This window comes from Oncorhynchus mykiss, chromosome 16 (genome assembly GCF_013265735.2).
Source record: "Oncorhynchus mykiss isolate Arlee chromosome 16, USDA_OmykA_1.1, whole genome shotgun sequence".
NCBI lineage: Eukaryota > Metazoa > Chordata > Actinopteri > Salmoniformes > Salmonidae > Oncorhynchus > Oncorhynchus mykiss.
Genome location: NC_048580.1, coordinates 6,993,277 through 7,007,176, shown reverse-complemented (window position 1 = coordinate 7,007,176; position 13,900 = coordinate 6,993,277). Strand labels below are relative to the sequence as shown.

The 13,900-nt window shown below is 47.0% G+C and overlaps 1 protein-coding gene across 2 annotated transcripts in view; it reads left to right on the top strand.

Moving 5' to 3' along the window:
- The window catches only part of LOC110491283 (vesicle transport protein SFT2A), a 44,416-nt gene that overhangs the window by 13,478 nt on the left and 17,038 nt on the right, over window positions 1-13,900 (top strand). Inside the window, exons 4-6 of one of the 2 annotated variants that reach the window (XM_036946060.1) lie at window positions 4,626-4,707; window positions 6,146-6,181; window positions 6,504-6,562. In XM_036946060.1, the coding sequence (XP_036801955.1) occupies window positions 4,626-4,707; window positions 6,146-6,181; window positions 6,504-6,562 (177 nt within the window). The remainder of the gene's footprint in view (window positions 1-4,625; window positions 4,708-6,145; window positions 6,182-6,503; window positions 6,563-13,900) is intronic. The other variant, XM_036946059.1, reaches the window with a different exon arrangement.

The window sequence follows — 13,900 nt, the reverse complement described above, 5'->3', positions numbered from 1 at the left end:
GTGAGATGGGAACGGAGTTCCATGCAATAACAGCTCTATATAATACTGTACGCTTTATTGAATTTGTTCTGGATTTAGAGACTATGAAAAGACCCCTGGTGGCATGTCTGGTGGGATAACTGCGTGTCAGAGCTGTGTGTAAGTTGACTATACAAACTATTTGGAATTTCCAAAACATTTGCATTTCTAAGAAAAACAACAAGTGATACAGTCCGTCTCTCCTCAACTCTTCAACCAAGAGAGACTGGGCATGCAGAGTATTAATATCAGCCCTCCGATTACAATGAAGAGCAAGACGTGCAGCTCTGTTCTGGGCCAGCTGCAGCTTAACTAGGTCTCGTGTGTGTGTTTACGCAGCGACAAAGCTGTGTGAAACAAACTGGGGGACAGTGTCTTGTGTGTGCTAACTCCTGGTTACTGTTCTGAACCACAAACAGTGGTGTCATGTTTACACTGGGCCTTTGTCCCAAATGAAATGTAGTGCACTAGATTTAACCAGGGCACATATGTAGGGAATAGGGTACCATTTGGGACGGCAGGTAGCCTAGTGGTTAGAGTGTAGGGACGGCAGGTAGCCTAGTGGTTAGAGTGTAGGGACGGCAGGTAGCCTAGTGGTTAGAGTGTAGGGACGGCAGGTAGCCTAGTGGTTAGAGTGTAGGGACGGCAGGTAGCCTAGTGGTTAGAGTGTAGGGACGGCAGGTAGCCTAGTGGTTAGAGTGTAGGGACGGCAGGTAGCCTAGTGGTTAGAGTGTAGGGACGGCAGGTAGCCTAGTGGTTAGAGTGTAGGGACGGCAGGTAGCCTAGTGGTTAGAGTGTAGGGACGGCAGGGTAGCCTAGTGGTTAGAGTGTAGGGATGGCAGGTAGACTAGTGGTTAGAGTGTAGGGGTGGCAGGGTAGCCTAGTGGTTAGAGCGTAGGGGCGGCAGGGTAGCCTAGTGGTTAGAGCGTAGGGGCGGCAGGGTAGCCTAGTGGTTAGAGCGTAGGGGCGGCAGGGTAGCCTAGTGGTTAGAGCGTAGGGGCGGCAGGGTAGCCTAGTGGTTAGAGCGTAGGGGCGGCAGGGTAGCCTAGTGGTTAGAGCGTAGGGGCGGCAGGGTAGCCTAGTGGTTAGAGCGTAGGGGCGGCAGGGTAGCCTAGTGGTTAGAGCGTAGGGGCGGCAGGGTAGCCTAGTGGTTAGAGCGTAGGGGCGGCAGGTAGCCTAGTGGTTAGAGCGTAGGGGCGGCAGGGTAGCGTAGGGGCGGCAGGGTAGCCTAGTGGTTAGAGCGTTGGACTAGTAACCGGAAGGTTGCAAGTTCAAACCCCCCTACATGACAAGGTACAAATCTGTTGTTCGGCCCCTGAACAGGCAGTTAACCCACTGTTCCTAGGCCGTCATTGAAAATAAGATTTTGTTCTTAACTGACTTGCCTAGTTAAATAAAGGTTAAAATTTTAAAAAATGCAGCTAAGACGGTGCTTTTGTCCAGTATGTCCTCATAGGAAGTGGAAGTGCTCAGACTGTCATTTTTCAACCAATGTGTATATTCGGCTATGCAGGTTAGTAAGTGCCACGTTGTATAATATTTAGGCTCACAAGCCCTTCAGCATATGATGGTTATGTAGTGATGACTTTAACGGTTACTACTACTCAAACTGGCTCTGTTTGAAAAGCTTGTCTGCCTGAGAACCCACACACACACACACACACACACACTGCGCACCTCTGCACTTTTCCCAGGTTAGCTAGTTCATGATGTACCTGTGGTTCTAGATCACTCATGAGTTCCCACAAAATTCTCACAGATGTTTCAATTGGACTTCATATTTATTAATTGAATGGTCCCCCCCAATCATCAGGTTCCTATAAATATCTGGGCTTTTTGGATTGACAAAGGATTTAACATTTTAAAAAACAGACTGATGAGCTAGTTAAAAAAACTAAGATTTAAAGTGGACTTTTTAAAATAGATCTTGCCTCTCCCTAAACAGCAGGAAGCAGATTATACAGTCAACTTTCCTGACAGTTCTTGACGATGGTGACACTATTTACCAGAATGCAGCAGCCACCACGACGCTTACTTGAAGGAATTTCCACCTCTATTTCTCGCACTATTCATTTTACAGACACAAAAAGACCCCACCATGTCGAACAAATTATCTGTCGCTATTTTAGAAAATTGTACCGGAACTTCCTGTTTACGTTGTAGCTGTCATGTTTTTATATACGGTATGACTTTACGCGCATAAAAACTGTGGATGGAAACGTGGTTAGAGGCTTTAATAATGTTCCTGCTCCACTGAGCACCTTAAGCCCTTCCCCGTCCCCTCAGCTCCCCTCCACATCCTCTCGTTCCACTCAGCTCCCCTCCACATCCTCTCGTTCCACTCAGCTCAGCTCCACATCCTCTCGTTCCACTCAGCTCAGCTCCACATCCTCTCGTTCCACTCAGCTCAGCTCCACATCCTCTCGTTCCACTCAGCTCAGCTCCACATCCTCTCGTTCCACTCAGCTCAGCTCCACATCCTCTCGTTCCACTCAGCTCAGCTCCACATCCTCTCGTTCCACTCAGCTCAGCTCCACATCCTCTCGTTCCACTCAGCTCAGCTCCACATCCTCTCGTTCAGCTCAGCTCCACATCCTCTCCTTCCCCTCAGCTCCACATCCTCTCCTTCCCCTCAGCTCCACATCCTCTCCTTCCCCTCAGCTCCACATCCTCTCCTTCCCCTCAGCTCCACATCCTCTCCTTCCCCTCAGCTCCACATCCTCTCCTTCCCCTCAGCTCCACATCCTCTCCTTCCCCTCAGCTCCACATCCCCTCCTTCCCCTCAGCTCCACATCCCCTCCTTCCCCTCAGCTCCACATCCCCTCCTTCCCCTCAGCTCCACATCCCCTCCTTCCCCTCAGCTCCACATCCCCTCCTTCCCCTCAGCTCCACATCCCCTCCTTCCCCTCAGCTCCACATCCCCTCCTTCCCCTCAGCTCCACATCCCCTCCTTCCCCTCAGCTCCACATCCCCTCCTTCCCCTCAGCTCCACATCCCCTCCTTCCCCTCAGCTCCACATCCCCTCCTTCCCCTCAGCTCCACATCCCCTCCTTCCCCTCAGCTCCACATCCCCTCCTTCCCCTCAGCTCCACATCCCCTCCTTCCCCTCAGCTCCACATCTTCTCCTTCCCCTCAGCTCCACTTCCTCTCCTCCGCCACTCCTCTTCTCTCCCCCCTCTTCCACCTTCCTCTCCTCTCCCCCTCCTTCACCCTGTGGCTGTCAGAGGCTTCCTGCCCACGTCACCAGTCACAGATAGACGGCGTTCTTCTGTCTCATCATCTGACCTGATCACCTCATGACCTGCCTCATGACCAGCCCCTTCTCTACCTCAGCATCAGTCCACTTCACCCCCTGTGGCTGTCTGAGAGCCCGTTTGCGTCACCAGTTACAGATAGACGGATGTGATGCTCTGCAAACACACAGCCCACTCAGATGAGCACGCACGGGCACACACATATATACACACACACACACTGACACACAGCGCCATCAAATTGAAGATGACACATTCAGTTGGCTAGATGGAGAGGTGGCAGGCAGGGTCGTAGGTCAGGTGGATGCATCTCTCCAGGGTCTTTGTGTGAAAGCAGGGTCGTAGGTCAGATGGATGCATCTCTCTAGGGTCTTTGGGGGCCAGCAGATGACATGGGTCAGATGGATGCCTCTCTCCAGGGTCTTTGTGTGAAAGCAGGGTCGTAGGTCAAATGGATGCCTCTCTCTAGAGCTGGGGGGGGGGGGGGGGGGAGCAGAAAAAAGGTGGGAGGAAGTGATGATTTGATAAAGATGACAGATGCACTCAAAAAATAGATCCATCAGAGCTGGAAATGAAATGGGTGGGTGCTTAACAAATGATACTGATGACTGATCATGTAAGGGAGACGGGGTGAGGATTGTTGTACGTGGGTTTAAATGTGACTGTCTTCCATGTAATGTCCTTACAAGCTGTAGCCATTAATAGATGGCTTATTATATAACCCGCCACAGAATATCTATTCACACCGTTGAAATGACAATGTATTTGTTTTGCTTGTCAATTATGTAAATAGCATTTTTTTCCCCTGTTTTTAAAATGGGGAATCTGTGATTGTTACATCTATTTAATGACTCATCTATAGCCATTTGATTATTGAAGAGTATATTCTAATTGACTCATGAGCTTAGTTCAAACGGTCTTACTTACTCCATCACTACCCCAAATATAAGATTGTGTACTCCATTGTTTGTATACAATGGGATTGTAAACAAACACTGTATAGCCTCAAAACAAGATTCAAACAATAATCTTGATGTCACGGATGGTTACTCCTTGCAGTAATTGCACCGTGTATACATTTGCGAGTGGTTAAATTTCTCCAGCCCCATCCCTCAGCTGTATACCGAAAAAGTGGTGGGGCGGGTTTGTTGTTTGAATCCCAGATTCCCCCTTTAATAAAGATCTCTTTCATCATACATTTATTTTCCGTATTTTTTTTTTTACAAAAAATTGTTTCTCTGGGCCTGTGTGATCAATATGTTGTCTATTGAAATCTAGAAATCTGAAATCTAGAATCTATTAGGCATTATTTCTATGTTGTAACCAGTGTGTTTTGCGTTATCTGTCTTGCAGCACCTGTTTCCTGATGGGACCCGTGAAGCAGCTGAAGAGAATGTTTGAACCGACCAGACTGATAGCCACCTGTGTTGTGTTGGTAACTACCTACTGCACATCCACGTATTCAACTGTTAAATAGCCTAGCTTCTGCTTATAGCCTAGCTTCTGCTTGTAGCCTAGCTTCTGCTCGTAGCCTAGCTTCTGCTTGTAGCCTAGCGTCTGCTCGTAGCCTAGCTTCTGCTCGTAGCCTAGCGTCTGCTCGTAGCCTAGCGTCTGCTCGTAGCCTAGCGTCTGCTCGTAGCCTAGCGTCTGCTCGTAGCCTAGCGTCTGCTCGTAGCCTAGCGTCTGCTCGTAGCCTAGCGTCTGCTCGTAGCCTAGCGTCTGCTCGCAGCCTAGCGTCTGCTCGCAGCCTAGCGTCTGCTCGTAGCCTAGCGTCTGCTCGTAGCCTAGCTTCTGCTCGTAGCCTAGCGTCTGCTCGTAGCCTAGCGTCTGCTCGTAGCCTAGCGTCTGCTCGTAGCCTAGCGTCTGCTCGTAGCCTAGCGTCTGCTTCCACTGCTCCCGAGTGGCGCAGCGGTCTAAGGCACTGCATCTCAGTGCAAGAGGCGACACTACAGTCCCTGGTTCGAATCCTGGCTGAATCACATCCGGTTGTGATTGGGAGTCCCATAGGGCGGCGTACAATTGGCCCAGCGTCATCCGGGTTTGGGCCGGGGGTAGGCCGTCATTGTAAAAATAAGAATTTGTTCTTTAACTGACTTGCCTAGTTTAAATAGAGGTTTAGTAACAAATAAAATTGACATTTTATAAAAGGACATACACAGATGTCCTTGTCAACTAATGTTAAGTTAAACAACCGCATACAACGATCATAGTAAGTAATCCCACAGCAGCTTTTCTCACTCGGGCTGACTTTGCTGAGAGCTGCTTTATTGAAGACAGGTTTTATTTACTACGACTGTGATGATACGTGATTTATCTCACCTAGCTACCTTGAGGACAGGGTTTATTTGCTACGACTGTGATGATACGGGGCGGCAGGGTAGCCTAGTGGTTAGAGCGTGTGACTAGTAACCGGAAGGTTGCGAGTTCAAACCCCCGAGCTGATAAGGTACAAATCTGTTCTGCCCCTGAACAGGCAGTTAACCCACTAGGCCGTCATTGAACGCATCTAAAACGCATCCTACTGTGTTTTCAAAGTTGAAAGAGTGACTAACTCCCCCACTCATTCGTAATACCTGTGGTAAATTTGGGTCAAAATTATCCTATTTACATTTCGTAGTCAATTTTGGGATGTCAAATAGGCTGTTTTCTAAACGACAGTAGTTTTTTTTTTAGGGTCAGTTACTCTTTAAGTTTGATCTGCTGTTAGGGCAAGTCAAAACACTGACACTCAAAAGCTGAGTGGTGATCTGAAGTAAATCCCTCACAGTAGATTACACATTAATCAAATTATGCGTTAATCACAGTAGAATAGATAATACATTAATTGAACCAATATTCAGGTTTTACTTTTGTTTTTATCTTTCTGTTTCCAGCTCTGTCTCGTTTTGACTCTTTGTGCAGTTTTCTGGGTAAGTATCCGAAAGTCTCTAAATAGTTCAGTAGCCTACATTGTGACCCTAACCCAGCGTATCCCAAACTCAGTCCTGGGTATCCCAAGAGGTGCATGTTTTTTGTTTTTTTGCCCTAACACTACATCGCTGATTCAAATAATCAAAGCTTGATGATGAGTTGATTATTTAAATCAGCTGTGTAGTGCTAGGGACAAAACCCCAAACTTGTACCCTTTTGGGGTCCCCGGGACCGAGTTTGGGAAACGCTGCCGTGTGCACTATAACAAATCTACAACACAGCTGTTTGACAAAAGACACGAGATTGGTTCTGTCTCTGTAGTGGCAAAAGAAGGGACTGGCCATCATCTTCTGCATTCTACAGTTCTTAGCAATGACATGGTAAGTAACACTATCCTCTCCACTTTATTTTAAGAATGTGAAATGTCAGAATAATAGTAGAGAGAGTGATTTATTTCAGCTTTTATTTATTTCATCACATTCCCAGTGGGTCATAAGTTTACGTACACTGAATTAGTATTTGGTAGCATTGCCTTTAAATTGTTTAACTTCGGTCAAACGTTTTGGGTAGCCTTCCACACGCTTCCCACAAAAAGTTGGGTGAATTTTGGCCCATTCGTCCTGACAGAGCTGGTGTAACTGAGTCAGGTTTGTAGGCCTCCTTGCTCGCACACGCTTTTTCAGTTCTGTCCACACATTTTCTATAGGTTTGAGGTCAGGGTTTTGTGATGACTACTCCAATACCTTGACTTTGTTGTCCTTAAAAGCATTTTGCCACAACTTTGGAAGTATGCTTGGGGTCATTGTCCATTTGGAAGACCCATTTGCAACCAAGCTTTAACTTCCTGACTGATGTCTTGAGATGCTTCAATATATCCACATCATTTTCCTACCTCATGATGCCATCTATTTTGTGAAGTGCACCAGTACCTCAGAACTTCCGAGGTCACCCTCCTCTCATGACCTCAGAGCCCCCCAGAGGTCACCCTCCTCTCATGACCTCAGAGCCCCTCCTCTCACGCTCACGTTTTGTTCCGGCACCTCCCGATTTACAAATTATGCTCTGGCAAGATCTGAAAACAGCCTTTGGTGGAGGGAACCCCTAAAACGTTAATGAATTAGAGCCGTTTGCTGCTGAAGAGTGGGCCAGGTGGTCAGTAGGAAGGTGCAGCAAGCTACAAGAAACATTTGTTGGTAGTTATCTTGACCAAAGGCTTTGCAGTTGCAGTTTGGAAAATCCAAAAAACGTGTGGAGACCAGAAGTGTTTGTCAAATTCAATTTATTTATTTTTAGAACAAATTGGGAATTATTTATGGAAAGTGAAAGATGTCAATTTATTTGGTCGCAAATGTATCACAATCAACCTTCTTCAAAAGAGACACGCTATCTGCAACGTCAGTAAACCTTTCCTCCTTTGGTACATTTGCACGATGTCATAACACACCTACACAGTCTTCTATTGCTCACTTATCACCAGACTGCAGTTCACTTGATGGTGGGGGGGGGGTTGAACTCTTCTGTGTCAACGAGAGCATAGCTGACTTGGCGCCAGCTGATTGGCTCACTGGGCTCGTGCGTATGCTGAATCCAGTTCATGGGTAAACCCTTAGACGTGCACTGTGCACATACTGTTGTACCTGCCTTTACTTCACTGACTTGGTTTGTTGTTGCCGTATCATGTACACGTTTTAAAATGGCGTTCAAATACGGTAGACAACAAATGGACAATAAGAAAAATCCTAACAGCATATATTGATGAAAGAAGACCAGCCTGCTGGCCTTACTGGATGGATAGGAACATTAACCCCAGTTGTTTAGGAAGGGGCATCACACCTTAGTGATAGGAACATTAACCCCAGCTGTTTAGGAAGGGGCATCACACCTTAGTGATAGGAACATTAACCCCAGCTGTTTAGGAAGGGGCATCACACCTTAGTGATAGGAACATTAACCCCAGCTGTTTAGGAGGGGCATCACACCTTAGTGATAGGAACATTAACCCCAGCTGTTTAGGAGGGGCATCACACCTTAGTGATAGGAACATTAACCCCAGCTGTTTAGGAGGGGCATCACACCTTAGTGATAGGAACATTAACCCCAGTTGTTTAGGAAGGGGCATCACACCTTAGTGATAGGAACATTAACCCCAGCTGTTTAGGAGGGGCATCACACCTTAGTGATAGGAACATTAACCCCAGCTGTTTAGGAGGGGCATCACACCTTAGTGATAGGAACATTAACCCCAGCTGTTTAGGAGGGGCATCACACCTTAGTGATAGGAACATTAACCCCAGCTGTTTAGGAGGGGCATCACACCTTAGTGATAGGAACATTAACCCCAGCTGTTTAGGAGGGGCATCACACCTTAGTGATAGGAACATTAACCCCAGCTGTTTAGGAAGGGCATCACACCTTAGTGATAGGAACATTAACCCCAGCTGTTTAGGAAGGGCATCACACCTGGTATAAAGGCTTGTCTAGTTCTGTTATTTCTGCCGGGGCGTTCCCTATACCTACACCCAGAGGGGAGTAGTTCAGAGTCCAGGTCATTGGGTCTTGAAGGATTTTGTGAGCCTTGCTAAGGGCCCTGACCAAAAAGATCTCATCCAAGCCTGTGTTTGACGACTCAAAGTACCTTGCCTACCCTGGACACAACCTGACTGGCAGGATCTCTGACTCTAATTGTACTGTTGTACCTGCCTGTCCTGGACACAACCTGACTGGCAGGATCTCTGACTCTAATTGTACTGTTGTACCTGCCTGTCCTGGACACAATCTGACTGGCAGGATCTCTGACTCTAATTGTACTGTTGTACCTGCCTACCCTGGACACAACCTGACTGGCAGGATCTCTGACTCTAATCGTACTGTTGTACCTGCCTACCCTGGACACAACCTGACTGGCAGGATCTCTGACTCTAATCGTACTGTTGTACCTGCCTACCCTGGACACAACCTGGCTGGCAGGATCTCTGACTCTAATTGTACTGTTGTACCTGCCTGTCCTGGACACAACCTGACTGGCAGGATCTCTGACTCTAATTGTACTGTTGTACCTGCCTGTCCTGGACACAATCTGACTGGCAGGATCTCTGACTCTAATCGTACTGTTGTACCTGCCTACCCTGGACACAATCTGACTGGCAGGATCTCTGACTCTAATTGTACTGTTGTACCTGCCTGTCCTGGACACAATCTGACTGGCAGGATCTCTGACTCTAATCGTACTGTTGTACCTGCCTGTCCTGGACACAACCTGACTGGCAGGATCTCTGACTCTAATCGTACTGTTGTACCTGCCTGTCCTGGACACAATCTGACTGGCAGGATCTCTGACTCTAATCGTACTGTTGTACCTGCCTGTCCTGGACACAATCTGACTGGCAGGATCACTGACTCTAATCGTACTGTTGTACCTGCCTGTCCTGGACACAACCTGACTGGCAGGATCACTGACTCTAATCGTACTGTTGTACCTGCCTGTCCTGGACACAACCTGACTGGCAGGATCACTGACTCTAATCGTACTGTTGTACCTGCCTGTCCTGGACACAACCTGACTGGCAGGATCACTGACTCTAATTGTACTGTTGTACCTGCCTGTCCTGGACACAACCTGACTGGCAGGATCACTGACTCTAATCGTACTGTTGTACCTGCCTGTCCTGGACACAACCTGACTGGCAGGATCACTGACTCTAATCGTACTGTTGTACCTGCCTGTCCTGGACACAACCTGACTGGCAGGATCACTTGCAGGTCAATGAAATGTACATGCTGGAAAGCAGGAAGCAAAAAGCACTTGTTGACGTTTTTGCATGTAGATGTTGAAAGGTTTGTATAGAGGCGTGTATGTTTGCATATTGATTGTGTGTGTGGGTGTGTGTCTAGCTGTCATTCCAACCTACTGAGATGTCACCTTCCTCTCTCTCACTGTGGTACCTGTCCTAGTCTGATATACATGACCCTCTCTCTCACTGTGTACCTGTCCTAGTCTGATATCACCTTCCTCTCTCTCACTGGTACCTGTCCTAGTCTGATAGATATCACCTTCCTCTCTCTCACTGTGGTACCTGTCCTAGTCTGATACACATGACCCTCTCTCACTGTGGTACCTGGCCTAGTTTGATATCACCTTCCTCTCTCTCACTGGTACCTGTCCTAGTCTACAAATGACCCTCTCTCACTGTGGTACCTGGCCTAGTTTGATAGATATCACCTTCCTCTCTCTCACTGTGGTACCTGGCCTAGTCTGATAGATGTCACCTTCCTCTCTCTTACTGTGGTACCTGTCCTAGTCTGATACACATGACCCTCTCTCACTGTGGTACCTGTCCTAGTCTGATACACATGACCCTCTCTCTCTGTGGTACCTGGCCTAGTTTGATAGATATCACCTTCCTCTCTCTCACTGTGGTACCTGGCCTAGTCTGATAGATGTCACCTTCCTCTCTCTTACTGTGGTACCTGTCCTAGTCTGATACACATGACCCTCTCTCACTGTGGTACCTGTCCTAGTTTGATAGATATCACCTTCCTCTCTCTCACTGTGGTACCTGGCCTAGTCTGATAATGTCACCTTCCTCTCTCTTACTGTGGTACCTGTCCTAGTCTGATACACATGACCCTCTCTCACTGTGGTACCTGTCCTAGTCTGATAAATACCACCTTCCTCTCTCTCACTGTGGTACCTGTCCTAGTCTGATAGATATCACCTTCCTCTCTCTCACTGTGGTACATGTCCTAGTCTGATGTCACATTCCTCTCTCTCCCACTGTGTGGTGCCTGCCTGTCCTAGTCTGATAGACATCACCTTGGCAACCACCAGGTGTACACACACGCACGTCTTGGCATAGTACATCACATAGTACATCACATACGCACTCCGACATGCACTCAGACCTGTCTGTGTGTGGGAGTGTATTTCCTGTAACAATCCATCCTCGGTCCATTGCCCGACACAGACGGTCTAAAACAGGCCTATTAGTCAGAATGGAACAGGAATTCCTGCTCACTTCTCAGATGCTCAAATGAGATGCCAAACGTACCAGAATATATTATCCAAATGGTTAATCATTTATCTGGATGTTCTCATAAGGAAGTTAGTTGGTTGTCTAATACTCTGATACCGTATTCTGTATTGATACCCTTTTCTATCATACCCCCTCAGTGAACAGCCCACGTTAACAAAACAGAAGTATTCAGGCCCCTTCCTCTCATGTTGTTACATTACAGCCTTATTCTGAAATGGATTAAATCGATAAAAAAATCCTCATCAATCTTCACACAATACCCCATAATGACATCACAATACCCCATAATGACATCACAATACCCCATGACATCACAATACCCCATGACATCACAATAACCCATAATGACATCACAATACCCCATGACATCACAATACCCCATGACATCACAATACCCCATGACATCACAATACCCCATGACATCACAATAACCCATAATGACATCACAATACCCCATGACATCACAATACCCCATGACATCACAATACCCCATAATGACATCACAATACCCCATAATGACATCACAATACCCCATGACATCACAATACCCCATAATGACATCACAATACCCCATGACATCACAATAACCCATAATGACATCACAATAACCCCATATTGACAAAGTGAGAACATTTTGCAAATGTATACAGAATTTCAAACATAAATAGCTAATTTACATAATTATTCAGACCATTTGCTATGACACTCGAAATTGAGCTCCGGTGCATCCTGTTTCCACTCATCATCTTTGATGTTTCTACAACTTGATTGGAGTCCACCTGTGGTAAATTCAATTGATTGGACATGATTTGGAAAGGCGCACGCCTGTCTATAAAAGGTTTTTGTCAGAGCAAAACCAAGCCATGAGGTCGAAAGGAATTGTCCGTAGAGTGCCGAGACAGGATTGTGCCGAGGCACAGATTTGGGGAAGGGTACCAAAAATGTCTGCAGCATTGAAGGTCCCCAAGAACACAGTGGCATCCATCATTCTTATATGGAAGAAGTTTGGAACCATCAAGACTCTTCCTAGAGCTGGTCATCTGGCCAATCTGAGCAATTGGGGGGAGAAGGACCTTGGTTAGGGAGGTGACCAAGAACCCGATGGCCTTAATTTCTAAAAACCTTGTTTTGCCTTTTCATTATGGGATATTGTGATGTCATTATGGGGTATTGTTTGTAGATTTATGGAACAAAACCAATTGAATCCGTTTTAGAATAAGATTAATGTAATAAAATGTGGGAAAAGTTAAGGTCTGAGTACTTTTCCGAAGGCACTGTAATATTACAACTAAACGTCCTTTTTCAGGACTCTGTCTTTCTAAGATAATTAAATAAAAATCCAAATAACTTCACAGATCTTCATTGTAAAGGGTTTAAACACTGTTTCCCATGCTTGTTCAATGAACCATAAACAATTAACGAACATGCACCTGTGGAACGGTTGTTGAGACACTAACAGCTTACAGACAGTAGGCAATAAAGGTCACAGTTATGAAAAATTTGGACACTAAAAGAGGCCTTTCTACTGACTCTGAAAAACACCAAAAGAAAGATGCCCAGGGTCCCTGCTCATCTGCGTGAATGTGCATTAGGCATGCTGCAAGGAGGCATGAGGACTGCAGATGTGGCCAGGGCAATAAACTGCAATGTATGTACTGTGAGACTCCTAAGACAGAGCTACAGGGAGACAGGACAGACAGCTGATCGTCCTCGCAGTGACAGACCAAATGTAACAAGTCCTGCACAGGATCGGTACATCCGAACATCACACCTCATCACAGGTACAGGATGGCAACAACAACTGCCCGAGTTACACCAGGAACGCACAATCCCTCTATCAGTGCTCAGACTGTCTGCAATAGGCTGAGAGAGGCTGGACTGAGGGCTTGTAGGCCTGTTGTATAAGGCAGGTCCTCACCAGACATCACCGGCAACAACGTTACCTATGGGCACAAACCCATCGTCTCTGACCCAGACAGGACTGGCAAAAAGTGCTCTTCACTGACGAGTCGCTGTTTTGTCTCACCAGGGGTGATGGTCGGATTTGCGTTTATCGTCGAAGGAATGAGCGTTACACCGAGGCCTGTACTCTGGAGCGGGATTGATTTGGAGGTGGAGGGTCCGTCATGGTCTGTGGCGGTGTGTCACAGCATCATCGGACTGAGCTTGTTGTCATTGCAGGCAATCTCAACGCTGTGCATTACAGGGAAGACATCCTCCTCCCTCATGTGGTACCCTTCCTGCAGGCTCATCCTAACATGACCCTCCAGCATGACAATGCCACCAGCCATACTGCTTGTTCTGTGTGTGATTTCCTGCAAGACAGGAATGTCAGTGTTCTGCCATGACCAGCAAAGACCCCAGATCTCAATCCCATTGAGCACGTCTGGGACCTGTTGGATCGGAGGGTGAGGGCTAGGGCCATTCCCCCCCAGAGATGTCCGGGAACTTGCAGGTGCCTTGGTGGAAAAGTGGGGTAACATCTCACAGCAAGAACTGGCAAATCTGGTGCAGTCCATGAGGAGGAGATGCACTGCAGCTGGTGGCCACACCAGATACTGACTGATACTTTTGATTTTGATCCCCCCCTCCCCCCTTTGTTCAGGGACACATTATTCAATTGATGTTAGTCACATGTCTGTGGATCTTGTTCAGTTTATGTCTCAGTTGTTGAATCTTATGTTC